The sequence below is a fragment of the Pelophylax lessonae genome (genome assembly GCF_965119305.1).
Source record: "Pelophylax lessonae genome assembly, chromosome: 6".
In the NCBI taxonomy this organism is placed as follows: domain Eukaryota; kingdom Metazoa; phylum Chordata; class Amphibia; order Anura; family Ranidae; genus Pelophylax; species Pelophylax lessonae.
The window spans coordinates 247,218,219-247,231,583 of NC_138773.1; the positions used below are offsets into that span (position 1 = coordinate 247,218,219).

At 44.1% G+C, this 13,365-nt stretch overlaps 2 protein-coding genes across 2 annotated transcripts in view; both read left to right on the plus strand.

Moving 5' to 3' along the window:
* LOC309559096 (intelectin-1-like) overlaps positions 1 to 13,365 on the plus strand; it is a 113,381-nt gene that overhangs the window by 18,652 nt on the left and 81,364 nt on the right. The window lies entirely within an intron of this gene.
* Positions 1 to 13,365, plus strand: part of LOC309558867 (intelectin-1-like) — a 62,612-nt gene that overhangs the window by 16,826 nt on the left and 32,421 nt on the right. Inside the window, exons 2-3 of the mRNA XM_082261954.1 lie at positions 1,284 to 1,531; positions 11,803 to 11,961. Coding sequence (XP_082118080.1) covers positions 1,340 to 1,531; positions 11,803 to 11,961 — 351 coding nt within the window. The 5' untranslated portion in view covers positions 1,284 to 1,339. The remainder of the gene's footprint in view (positions 1 to 1,283; positions 1,532 to 11,802; positions 11,962 to 13,365) is intronic.

Here is a 13,365-nt window from a genome sequence, read left to right on the forward strand (position 1 = left end):
CAAACACAGTGTGGTTTTGCCATGATTATTACGCAACAAATCACGCTGTAATTGCTGCAAAACCACAACGCACAAAGCTTGTCGCCCAAAAAAAGCTCCCGCTCCTTTTTGGGTGACAGGCTTTTCATGTTGCTTTTTGCTGTGATTGCCGCGCAATAATTGCAGCAAAACAGCTCCATTCATTTAAAATGAATGACACCCGAACATGCATTTTGCCATTTTTGCAGTACGATTGGAGTTATCGGGCAGAATTGCAGCGATTCTGCCCAAGACCCCAAAGCGGCAAATGTAAATGGAACCTTAAAGTTGATCACCACTGTTATAACACAAAATATGAAGAATATTGATACAAATCATGAAAAAGAAATGATTAGTTAAACCTACAAATTCTTTTTCACCACTGTTTTTCTTTTATATTGGATCTTCAAAAAAAAAAAAACTGCGGTACGGGGGCCATATGTGGCCCTTTGCTTGCTTTTATCTGGCAGTGAGGCATTATTCCTTCCACTCACACCAACGATGGGGCACTGTTCCTTCCACTGACACCAACAATGGTGTACTATTCCTCAAACTGACACCAAGTATTTCTCCATCTAATACCAAAGATGGGGCATTGTTTACTCCAACTGGGGACAGTACCGCCCCCAAAAAGTCTGAAGCACAGTAAACTGGCCCTTTGTTTAGAAAGTTTGATGATCCCTGATTTAGAGGCGGGATGGAACGTTTAGTGCAGAATAACACTTTTGATAGTTAAAAAGTTATTTTTATATAGGTATATACATCGGTTCAAAAAGAGGGACAACTGAGAAGAAAGGGGGGGCAAAGGGAATTGGTTTCAAAAGAGAAAACGGTTCCCCCTAAATTAAGTACAGTTGAGAGCTATGTTTAAAGTGTCTACAAACATATAACGCAGTTGCCAAGGTCTTATGAGTTTTTATAGATGGGGAAGGGGGGCACTGCAGGTGCTGAACTGTTATTGGCAAAAAACATTAATTATAAACTATGAAAATCCATACTGGCCAATTGATTCTTCTCCTAAGCTGGATTGCCCATCAGACATCAAGGAAGGTCTGCAGGTACACAGCCATTTTCTATATGAAAATAAATAAGCAAACATTATCTAATATCTGTAAATACTTTAAACCCCGTGTACCAACCAGGGGCCCTTTAGCTTTTATTGTGCGGCCCTTGAGGCCCTCCTATATCAAGAAAGTTGACCACCTCTGCCCTAAACTGTTTAGTCCAGACCTGGAACTAAATCATGATTATTTCTTTGATGACAGATGGGATTTATACTTTGACTACTGAGCACGGCATTTCCTACCAGACCTTCTGTGACATGACTACTGATGGTGGGGGCTGGACCTTAGTAGCCAGTATTCATGAGAACAATATGAATGGAAAGTGCACAGTTGGTGATCGCTGGTCCAGCCAACAAGGCAACAATGAAAACAATCCAGAGGGAGATGGGAACTGGGCAAACTACAATACATTTGGTTTAGCAGATGGTGCAACCAGTGATGACTACAAGGTAACAATTACTTATTATTTAAAGGTATATTAGTCTAAAAGCATTTTTTCCACACAGAATTAAAGAATATGTAAGCCCAACTGTGTCGGTATTAACCTATTAACTGTCACTGGGAGTGAAAAACTGATACTTATTGGTTTGAATGGCTTCAAGTGGGACAGTAATATTTGTCAGCTGTTTGATTCTTAACATGTTCATTGAAAGAGCTAATCACATTGGCTTCTGTTCCATGTTCTTCAATGTCAGAGACAGGCTTGCCCTATTGTTTGTGTATTGAGATAATGTGTATTGTGTTAAGTCTGCCTGCTCCAGTGTTAAATGTTAATGACCTCACATTGTTCTGTCCAGATGGCTAGATAGTTAGTTTAGGTTAATTCTGTTCCTATATACAATTTCATCTGCATATGCTAATGTAATCAGGCAACCCCTGACCTGTGTGTGGTAATATGATCAGGAGGGGAGGTCCATGCTGTATATAAATTCTGTGTGACTGTTCTAAAAAGAGTTCTACTTCACCCTCAATCTAGAGTCCTGTCTCTTATTGGGGGAATCTGCTACAAGGGATTGCTATGCCCTTCATACTCCCTTGAATAATCACTAAGCTCTTGGAAGAGCTTGTTCCTGCTTCACTCTCTGGAGAAAAAGAGGGTCACCCACTGGAACCTGGAGCCTTATCGTAGGTCCAGGGTGGGTAGGAGACGGCGAGACCCCAACCAAGCTGTGGCGGTTTGTGGGGTCTGAGGTGGTTATGGTGTCTGGTGGAGTGCTTGGAGCCCTCAGGATCAGGAAGAACTAGGAGCATCCATCAATGGAGGTACCCAGTCGGGGTGCCAGTTGATCCGTTACATTGGTGGCAAGCGGCGGGATGGCATCCTAGTGCGAGGAGAAGCAGCTCTCAGAGACACCGGTAACGTTATGGAACGAGCTAACACCCGTGCAGTGTCCCCATATGAGGAGGAGTTTCTCTGGAGGTTGCAGCAACACTTGGCCCAACAGGGTGGGCCTGTATCAGAGGAAGGCATACTGAACTGGAGAGATGCCACTCAAAAGGAACTGTGGTACGAGACCTTAGAGGATGTGCAGTGGAGGCGGAGAGAGAGCCTTCCCAGTGAAGAACAGCGGTTCCAGGTATACGTTGCCCTACGGTTACCTTTCCAAGGAAGCAACCCCTGGATGAGTGGGTAACAGAGCTGTGGGACCTGATTTGGAAGGAGTTGTGGCTGGATGAAGCTTAGCTGGCACTAAAGTGGTACGCCACCCAGTGCAACCACTGGATGGCTGACGAAAATATGCCAGAAGGTGAGGACTATAATGGCCCGGGCTTACTGTGGGAGGTCTTTGAGGAGAGCAATGACTTTGGATGTCCAGCAGAGTGTCGGCTCTGGGAAATCCAGGACACCAGGGAAGACCTACTGGATCTCCCCAGAGCGGACGACCTGGGGTAAGACCTGATTACTCTGGTCAGAATGGAGTGGGAACTGGAGCAGGACTACCAACACCTGCTCTGCTCCATTCTGACCCAATCTACCCTGCAAGCAGAGCCAGAGTGCTGGGTGGCAGATCCAGACCTACAACCCTTCAGTTTGAAAGATTTTATAGACTGGTACTGGGAAGACCCACCGATGGCAGGTGGAGATGGAACCGAGGTCTCTCTATCGGCCCTACAGGGAGGCTGAGCAGGCAGCCCAGATCCCCAGCTACAGCAGGAGTTACTGGGAATAGAGACAGTCGGTTCTACTCCCCAGCGGCAGACAGAGTCACAGGAAGCCGAAGGTGTTGTCCTTCCTCCCCATTGGCAGTGTACCTTCCAGGGAGCGAAGACATATAATCCTTCTCCCCAACCACAGGGAGACAGCAGCCCTGACCCCAATGGTGCAGATGGGACCGTTGTCTCTGCCCCAGACATACAGGGATGCTGGATGGCCGGTCCAGATCCCCAACCTACCCCACAGGAATACCAGGAGGAGGAGATAGGCAATTCCTCCTCTCTACAGCAGACCCCCAACCAGGTCCTGGGGGTAGTATTCGCCAACCCCAAACCAGCAGAAGAGCTGGCAGCAGAGCAGAGTGTGGCTGGCCTCTGTCCTCAATGTACAAAAGATGGAGTTCCTGTGGTAGTGGATGGGACTATAGTCTTCACTTGTATACCCCAGGGATGCTGGACAGTCGGCCCAGATCCCCAACAGCCTGAAGAAGTGAGCCCCACCACCCTGTCTTCTCTTCAGCAGCTAAAAGGACTCCTGCGAGAAGGGCCAGTCCACGCTTATCCCCAGCGGCGGGTATGTGCTACGAGAGAGACAGAGTTTGGCTGGGTGAGTAACGCTGTTTTCCAGACAATTTGTTTGGGGTACTGGGTGGGTGCAGACATTGGGAGGGCCCATGGAACACAACCTACCTTAGAGAGGTTGGAAAATTGCTTGTTTAGTCCCTAGGCCCCTCTTATGCCTAAGTCATCCTGTGTCTATTAGGGACACAGGGTGACCAAGAAGCCCAGTCTGGCCTTCTGGTAAAGAACTCTCTGAGGATCTGAAAAAAGAATTGATGCTTTACATAAAGATGGCCTAGCTATAAGAAGATTGCCAAGACCCTGTATTGTATTCCAACATGATAACAACCCCAAACACACCTCCAAGACGACCACTCCCTTGCTAAAGAAGCTGAGGGTAAAGGTAATGGACTGGCCAAGCATGTCTCCAGACCTCAAACCTATTGAGCATCTGTGGGGCATCCTCAAACGGAAGGTGGAAGAGAGCAAGGTCTCTAACATCCACCAGCCCCACGATGTCGTCATGGAGGAGTTGGAAGAGGACTCCAGTGGCAACCTGTGAAGCTCTGGTGAACTCCATGCCCAAGAAGGTTAAGGCAGTGCTGGAAAATAAAGGTGGCCACACAAAATATTGACATTTTGGCCCAATTTCGACATTTTGACTTAGGGGTGTACTCACTTTTGTTGCCAGCGGTTTAGAAATTAATGGCTATGTGTTGAATTATTTTGAGGGGACAGCAAATTTACACTGTTATACAAGCTGTACACTCACTACTTTACATTGTAGCAAAGTGTAATTTCTTCAGTGTTGTCACATGAACAGATATAATAAAATATTTACAAAAATGTGAGGGGTGTACTCACCTTTGTGAGATACTGTATATCTTGGGAACCACATCTAGACCCAGTGACAGCAGGGCTGGCCTGTAATGTTTGCTTCAGGCACTGGATCCTGCGTTCAGCGCTCACCTTGGTATGTAGTGCAACAAGGGTAATTAGCCGTAAGGTGCTATACAGGTCCAAGGCAGGGGTCCATTCCTATGACACCTAGACCCTAAAATCTTCTTTGGAATTATGCCCACTGTGATGGGTGAAGTTTTATCACCTCTGAGAACCTGCAGCTTTGATAATGTATGACACGGTTTCCCTGTAATGGTGATCGACCCCTTTTTTTTTTAGATGGGGTGTTATTCACTTATTGTGCTATTCCCATCTGTAAATGTCTCTACTACTTTGGCGGTAAGTAACATTATTATAATATTAATATTATTTAAAATGACATAATTGCACTACGTGATGACATAATTGCACTACGTGATGACATAATTGCACTACGCCTTCTGGCAGATGCAACTCCGCCCCTTGATTTCTGACAATAATGTAAGCAGCATACCTGCTACTCTCCTGGCTGCCTGCTTGTGGGCGGTGTTTATTGTGCCATGTCATGTGGAACATCAAACATTAAGACAGTTCCCCGACTTAGAGAAGAGTCTTACTGTGTGCAGTAATAAATGTGCAGAGTTCCTCGGAAAGTACTGTCCTGTGTCATTACACACTGTAACTGATGTATATTGAGCCTGCTACCACTCCACCAGTCCAGCATACCTTTGTTACCTTGCTCCCAGTAACAGAATGGGGATAGGAATCGGGAATTCCACCAAGTGCCTAGAGCAGTCCTCAGGCATGCTCATGTTAACTCCTTCTCTTCCATACCTATGTGACCGGGTCATGGACCTCTGTAACTCAAACTAGGATCCGGTTGCTACTAGATTCCGTGAGGGACCCAGACCACATCCCCACCACTATTGGAGGACGTGTCACCTTTACCAGGTACCAGGCCTAATGGCTGATTGCCTTGTAGCTTGCACTAGTACTTGGTTATACTTTGCAACAGTGTTCCTTTTCCTTGTCTTGGTGAGTTAACCCTTCTGTAGTGGTGTAGCTTTATACCCCTCTGTGCTTTATAGATCCAAGTTCTTTTGATATGCCAGAACCAACATGCACCCCTTTGAGAAACTTCAGACCAGGCTCAAAACAGTTAATGTAACTTTTATTGAACAGTTTGCAGCATACAGTTCAAAATGAACAGCGTCTTTCTCCTAACCCTAACTATTGTAGTGTGGTGACCCAGGCATATTTCTGTGTGGCGAGAGTCCATTATGGCATTATCCATGACTTGGATGTCTCGGAGGATCCCGGTGTCTTCAGCGGACTGCAAGATGCCGCAGTCCCAACCTGCGGAACAGCACCAACCAATTCTACTTGCGGGTTCTACTGGGCTCCCCAGACCTCAGCCTTCCCCCTTTTTATACCCCAGGTGGGCTGGCGAGGACCAAAAGCCCTGAAACTGAGCATACAACAATCAATCCTTTCCCCCAGCCTAGGCCAGCTGCCATCTAGCTAAAAAAAACATAGTTCAACCATTTCTACATGCTGTTACAGAAACACATCTATAAGACATTGGTCAGCACCTGGGTTATCACAGCTCTCCTCCAGGACATGCTAATACCCTTTCATTCTGTATTTATTTCATAAATTTCCCACAGGGGATTACCTTACATTGCAATAGTGGTGACAAGGCACAGAAAAACTAAGAAAAAAAGGGCCTAATGGCTTTCTTGCTACAGACTGCACTGAGGGAAACCACCAAATTGTTTGGGGTGAAAGATGTTATCCTGCTTCAAAGCATGGTCCTATACTGACACAGATTCCTTCCTCAAATTCTAGCTCCCTCTCAGCCATCCAACAGACGGCCTATCTGACTAAGGCAGATTTCACTGCAATTATGTCTGATTGCTTTGGGAAAATCTCTGCCCTGCTAGAACCTTCAGTCTTCAGGGCTCGAAAGCATTCTTCTGCCTCTCCGCCACCTAAATCTACTCAGGAGTATGACTCTGAACCTCCCAACCTCATTGAGGTTGATATGGTAAGAGGTGAGGTTGACAGAAGAAAATCCTGCACAGGAATTTTTATCTCCAGGATTTACAAGACACAAGCTAAGGCGTCATGCCATATGCTTTCTTTTTTTATTACAAAATTTTATTGAAAAAGGATTGTTGTTTTACATGAATTATATGAAGTAGCAGTTATAATATGGGAATCGTATATAAGCATGACTTTAAGTAAAATTAAGATTTACATTTCATAAATGCCATATGCTTTCTACTGTAAACTCATGAGCACTAAACAGCTGGGGAGGTCTGGAAAGACACTTTCCTTGCACACCCAAATTAACTGTGCTTTACAAAAAGATTGGCCAGATCTTGAAAATGTATTCCTTCCTCCAAAACTCTTTGCAGAGTTTTGTCTTATGCAAAAGTAATTTATGGAAAAATCTGTCCCACGTCCTATTGAGGATGTTCCCTCCTTTAAAAGATACTTTGAAACCCTATTAAAGGCATTATTTTCTTTCACTGATCCTGCCATACAGCCAGCCATTGTGGCTATATCCATTTGTCAGACTGTTGCTAGTTGGACTGAGCAAATGAAAAGAGAATACAATCTTGTCTTTGAGGACCCTTTTCTGATGGAATAATTGCAGCTCATGTCTTTGTCACTGCTATTTTATATTGATGCCCCAGCTAATTTAATTCACCACCTCTCGAGGGTGACAGCGCTATCTGTGCATATGGGCAGAATTATGTGTATAAAGGCTTCGTTTGATGGGCCTGCCTGCAATAGGCATCTTTTACACATGCATCAGAATAGTGAATGCCTGTTTGGTGAATTCCTTGATAGATTTATTAAGGAAGTTACTGGGGAAAAAGTACTTATACGCCACAAAAAAACATATTTATATGCCTACTATTCCCACAGCTACTACTTCTTCTAAATGAAAGCGGTCATTTAACTCCACCCAAGCAAAGGCAGGTCCATCCTTTCATTGCAAGCCTTGGATCCCAAAACCCTCCAAGCCTACCCAGAAGCCCTCCTAACAATAAATTGACATCCTCACTCTCTGGAGTTGGCAGACATCTGTTGGCATTTGTGCCAGTCTGAATGAGAGATATCCCAGACCTCTGGGTCCAATCTGTAGGAACACGATGTGGTAATCTTAGTTCCTTCAGAGGAAAGGTTCAAAGGGTTTTACTTGAACCTATTCACAGTCCCAAAGCTGACTGGAGCATTCGCTATATTCTGCACCTAAAATCCCTAAACAGATATCCTCAAATTTCATATGGAATCCACAAAATCTGTCATCGCTTTTCTCAGGCCAATGGAATTTCTGACATCAGTTGATATCCATGATGCCTATTGTCACATTTGCATCTTTTTCACACACCAAAGCTTTCTGCGCTTTGCAAGGGGAGAACCACTTGTTACCCTGTCATTCTGAATCTTTTCACAAAGGCACTTGCTCTGCTCTGCTCCTGGCCCTGCTCAGATCTGAGGGCATCCGCCTCACAGGATACCTTGATAACCTAGATCCCTCAGCCATGGTCCTGCCTTGCAACATCCAAAATATGATCCATTTCCTTCGAACTGGTAACTAAAGAGCCATAAGATTGACTCCTCTGAACTAGACCATTCTCCTGCATGGTCAGTTAGTGAGGGTGCAATAGGATAATACCATGGCTGTGGCCTACATAAACCATCAAGGGGGTACCAGAAGTCAGGCAGCCATGAAAGAAGGTAGTCTGATTCTCTCCTTGGTAGAGATTCATATTCTAACTCTCTCCACTGTCTACATACTGGGGTGAAAAAAGTCAAATGGACTTCCTGAGTTGCCAATGCCTGGCCTCATGGGAGTAGTCTTTTCACCCTGAGATCTTACTGATGCTCTGTCAGAAATCAGGAACATTAGACTTGGACATCATGGCTTCAGATTCAACAAAACGCTGGACAGATTTGTGGCAAGGTCCAGGGATCCCCTGCTTTTGCAGTGGATGCACTGGTGATTGCCTAATCCCCTTTCAGACTGATGAATGCATTCCCTCCAGTAATGATTGTCTCTTAACTGCTATTCAAGATAGAGGAAGAATGAATTTTGGTGATCCTCATCACTCCAAGGCTGTTGAAACTCAGAAATCAGAGCGGTAATAAATTCTCCTACTCCTGTTCTGCTTTTCATCTAGTCTATTATATTAAGTTTTCTATCAAACATTACCCATTGTAATTTGTAAACTTTTAAAAATCGTGTCTCTAGGGGTAAGGTGGCACCATCTTAGGTATTGTTTCTCAAGACCGCAGTGCAGAGTATTTCCTTCCTTTCATCTAGCCCTTGCTGTAATCTCTCACAAGCCTAATCATGTCTTAGCCAAGCCATGTTCTTGTTCCTATCGCACCCGTGCTCTACCGCTGTATGGCATGGCTGATCGCCGCTATAGTATGAAGTCCGATGCCCAGGTTTACACCTCATGTGATGTCACAGGGTCACATGGGGTGAAGTGAGAAGTTCTGAAGGAATCATACTGTCAATGGACAGATGGCACACAGTGCCGTGAATCAAGGGAGAGATGCAAATGCGCCAATGATGCCATTACACAGAACAGGACTAATTACAAGAAAACAGAGCAAGTAAGGAGACATCTATAGGAAGTGATCATTAGGGTTTTTTATGCTCATTTATATGGGATAAAGTTGTGGAGTCGAGTTTACTACCGCTTTAAAGGATAGGGGCATTGCTGACTTGCTGTCATTCCCACTCAAGGAAAGAAAATCTACCACACTTAAAATCTACAATTGCACCTGGAGGGCCTACTTTAGTTGGTGCGAAAGCAGACACCTCAACCCCTGGGAATATTTTATTCCTTGTATCCTGACCTTTCTACAGTTTGGTGAGGACCAGCATCTGGCTCATAGCACTCTAAAGGGACAGGTTTCTACCTTAAGCCTGATACAAACGGGCCGAATGTTGGGAGACATTTGACGGTTCAGAAAACAATGCCCGACATTCAGCCCGCGTGTAAGTCGGTCTGTCCGACGGAAGCTGGCCATTCAGCTGCTGTCGGATGTGCATGCTGAAAAACAGCAGCCAACCGACTCCCGATCAGTGCTCTCAGCCAATAGTGGAGATCGTTGATCGGAGCGTTCTATCTTTAGTCATTCTTTTCCAGAAAACTTTGGCTTTGTACTCTCTTGTCAAGACCTTTATAGAAAGAGTTGCTTGTGTTCATCCCCCACTCTGATCTCCTGTGTCTCTATGGGATAATATACTGGTGCTTTTGGTTCTTTAAAAACCTCCCTTTGAATGCATTTTAGGTATCCCATTTGCAGATCTTATGGGTAAGCTGGATTTTTTTGGAAGCCATAACATCGGCGTATCTCTGAGTTGGCAACTCTTTCTTTCAGGCGGCCTTTTCTTTTTTTTACATAAGGAAAAGGCGATCCTGAGACCTAGACCCTCTTCCCTCCTCTAGGTAGTCTCTTCGTTTCACCTCGATGACTATGTCCTCCCCTCCCTTTGTCTTGTTCCGAAACAAGCCAGGGGAACTACACCCCACTGCATTGATATCCCATGGTCTATAATGTGCTGTCCTGTACTGTACAACTAAGATACAAGGAATTTTAACTTACCTGTAAATTCCATATCTTGGAGTACAGTAAAGAACACAGGTCCCTCCACTTTGTCCACTGATTTTCCCTATAGATTGCTACAACACTGGAGTTCCACAAAGTGGGTAGGGTTATAGGAGGATCCCTTGCGTTGTTCCGAGGAAAGTTTAGCCAGTGTCCAATCCCCTGAAGGTAGTGGCATAAAACCTGCAGTTTATGACTTGCTGTCCTGTGTCCTGTACTGTACTCATGGAATTTAGTCATTGAAGCCAACATTTCTATAGATAGATATAGATTGCTTTCTGTGTCCCTGCTGGGGATATTTACATTTTCTGTGTGTCTTGGTGACCCTTGTTACTGAGATAGAAAGTCAGAGAAAATCCAAAATTTTACAATTGTCACCAGAGCAAGAGGTAAAGATAAATTATCCAACGGGAACAAATATCCTGGTGACAAAGTATGCACAGCATAGCCCATAAGGACTGAAGTGTCCTCTATCTGGGAAGATAGAGAATGTGTAATAATTACACTTATTCTGATTGCTGTATCAATGCTTACAGTTCTGTGATGTGGTGGATTTCCTGGATATCTGAGTAGTCTGATTACTTGTGTATTTCCAGGGTTGTGGTGTAATCCAATCACTGTGTAACAGCTGACAGCTCTGTAAAGTCCACGTTTACACCTAAATGTGGACTTAGTGGAGTGGCCAGCGACTGCTGAAAGCCTGCACCCAGGCAACAGCAGAGAAGAGAGTGGCAGTAGACTGTTCCAGCCTTGTGGAGCTAGAGTTCAGATCCTTCCAGATGGGGGGGGGGGGGTGCACAGCTCGGGTTGCATTTTGAGGATGACCTCCTTTATCAGGAACAGGATTACACAAACTACTGGTAGTTCCCCACTGCTCAACCCAGCAGTGAACTGTAAGATACACATATCAGAACATTGCACTGCTGTTTTTTTTTCCACTTTATTAGTTGACATAGTGACATTTCATTAATATTGTATGGGAAAATGCAGAAATGCTGCATTTTTCCGCAATGCAATGCACCACACATCACATCAGTGTTGTGGTGTGAATGGGGCACATAAAAAAACATTGTTTTCCAGTGTTTATCCAATACTACAAAAGGCAGGTCACCCCACATAGTTCACTAGAGAAGGCTGCACTCAGGTAGCTGTGCTTTCGCTCATGGACCATCCAGCTGTGAGTATACAGGATCAGTAGAGGTCTCTATATAAATTGCAGACAGGAATCACATGGGAGATCCTCCATACCATGAAATGCCATTATAAGGGCTGCACTTAATAGGGAGGGATAGTACTTCCTAATTAGGAGGTTTGGAAGTGAAAGAGTTTGCACTCTGGGAAAGAACAAAAGCTTACAGTTTTCAAAAGAGCCACAATATTAACAAAGTTAAAACAAAAACCTATTGCAGAAAACATCCAAATGTTTTACAATAGCAAATGAGAAGAGTAAGGTTTTTTAACTTACATATGTTTTTTGTGCATGCAGAATCCTGGCTATTATGACATTATTGCTGGTAATTTGGGTATTTGGCACGTGCCGAACAAGACTCCATTATCTCTGTGGAAGAGCACCTCTATTCTAAGGTACCGCACTCAGAATGGGATCCTCTCCGATCATGGAGGAAATCTGCTCCACCTCTATACGGTAAACATTCAAATTGAAGAGTTGTCCATGGCATTGTATCAGTTTTATATGGTAGGATTTGGGATTTAAAATGTATGTAGACCATCTCTTCAATTCATCTTCACATAGGGCACAGACTTTCAGAGATTTCATTGAGCTGTCTGAGACAGTCCTATGACATTCTGCAAGAAACCACTGGAAGTACTTTGTATTGTGGCAGTGTTATGCACACACTGACCTGTTACTGAAGACTTTTTCAGGTGGTAAGGTTGTCAGGGCAAGTGACAAGTCTCCCTTCTTTTCATTAAAGTGGTTTTTAAACCCAAAAATAAAAAAATATATATGTACGAAGGGTGTTCAAGTCACTCCGGGACTTTGAATTTTACAGGTATAAAAAGGGATGCTAGCGTGGCGATACTACACTCAGTAGTAAGTGGCAAGTGTTCCCTATTACTGATAGACAGCACACATGTCACAGGCCAGTCCAGAGACCTTTAATCAAGATGGCAGATGACAGTGTAAGTGCGTGCATGGAAGGTATAAAGCCTGCGGATCTCTACAGAAGACTTCAAGCACAGTACAGTGATGAGACGCTCAGCTGCAGCAAGACATTTGAATAGTGTAAACTTTTCAAAGATGGCAGTACGATCGTCAGTAACGAACATGGCTGTGATGGTTCCCAGCCAACAGCAGTTATTCCTGTGAACATTCAGCACCTGAAAAGCCTGATTTGGATAATTGATACATAATCGGTTGTAAAATTGCACAAGGGACAAAACTTTTTGATGACGAATTGAAGCAGGCTGTCCTAGGATGGTTTAGGCGTACTGACAAATCTTTCTATGCCAAAGCTATCAAGGTATTAGTTAAACGCTGGGATAAGTGTATAAATGTAGTAAGGGAGTATTTTGAAAATTAAATGCAGTCTCCACTCCTTGAAATTTGTTCTTTTATTTTATAAACTCAAAAGTCCCAGTTTGACTTGAACACCCCTCGTATTTCAGCTTATCAATCTTTACATGTGGAGGCTTGTTAGTTTTCTTTTTGAAGGCATTATTTCCCTTTTCACCTGATGATCTGGCCAGTAACATACTTCCTGTCTTAATGTGTCTCCGCACTGGATGGGGGAACCTATATTGGACAGCAGCATTGTAAGTCTGGGGAAAGGGGTGTGTTAGATTCTCTAGCAGATTTAAATGGACTTGACTAACAAATTAGGCAAGCAAGCTTGGATACTCAATTAGTGCTGGGGTGATGGTCACTGGAGAAGAGCCAGTTTTCACATTTCGAATTGGGGCAATTCGCCTTTCCTTTCTGCTTTGGACGAACCTCCTGTCAGATCGTTTGGTTCTATTTCAGCCTAGGAACCTGTTGAAAATTCCGTCTGTTTTTTATTTCAACCTGACTAACTAATGCGGATGTCCT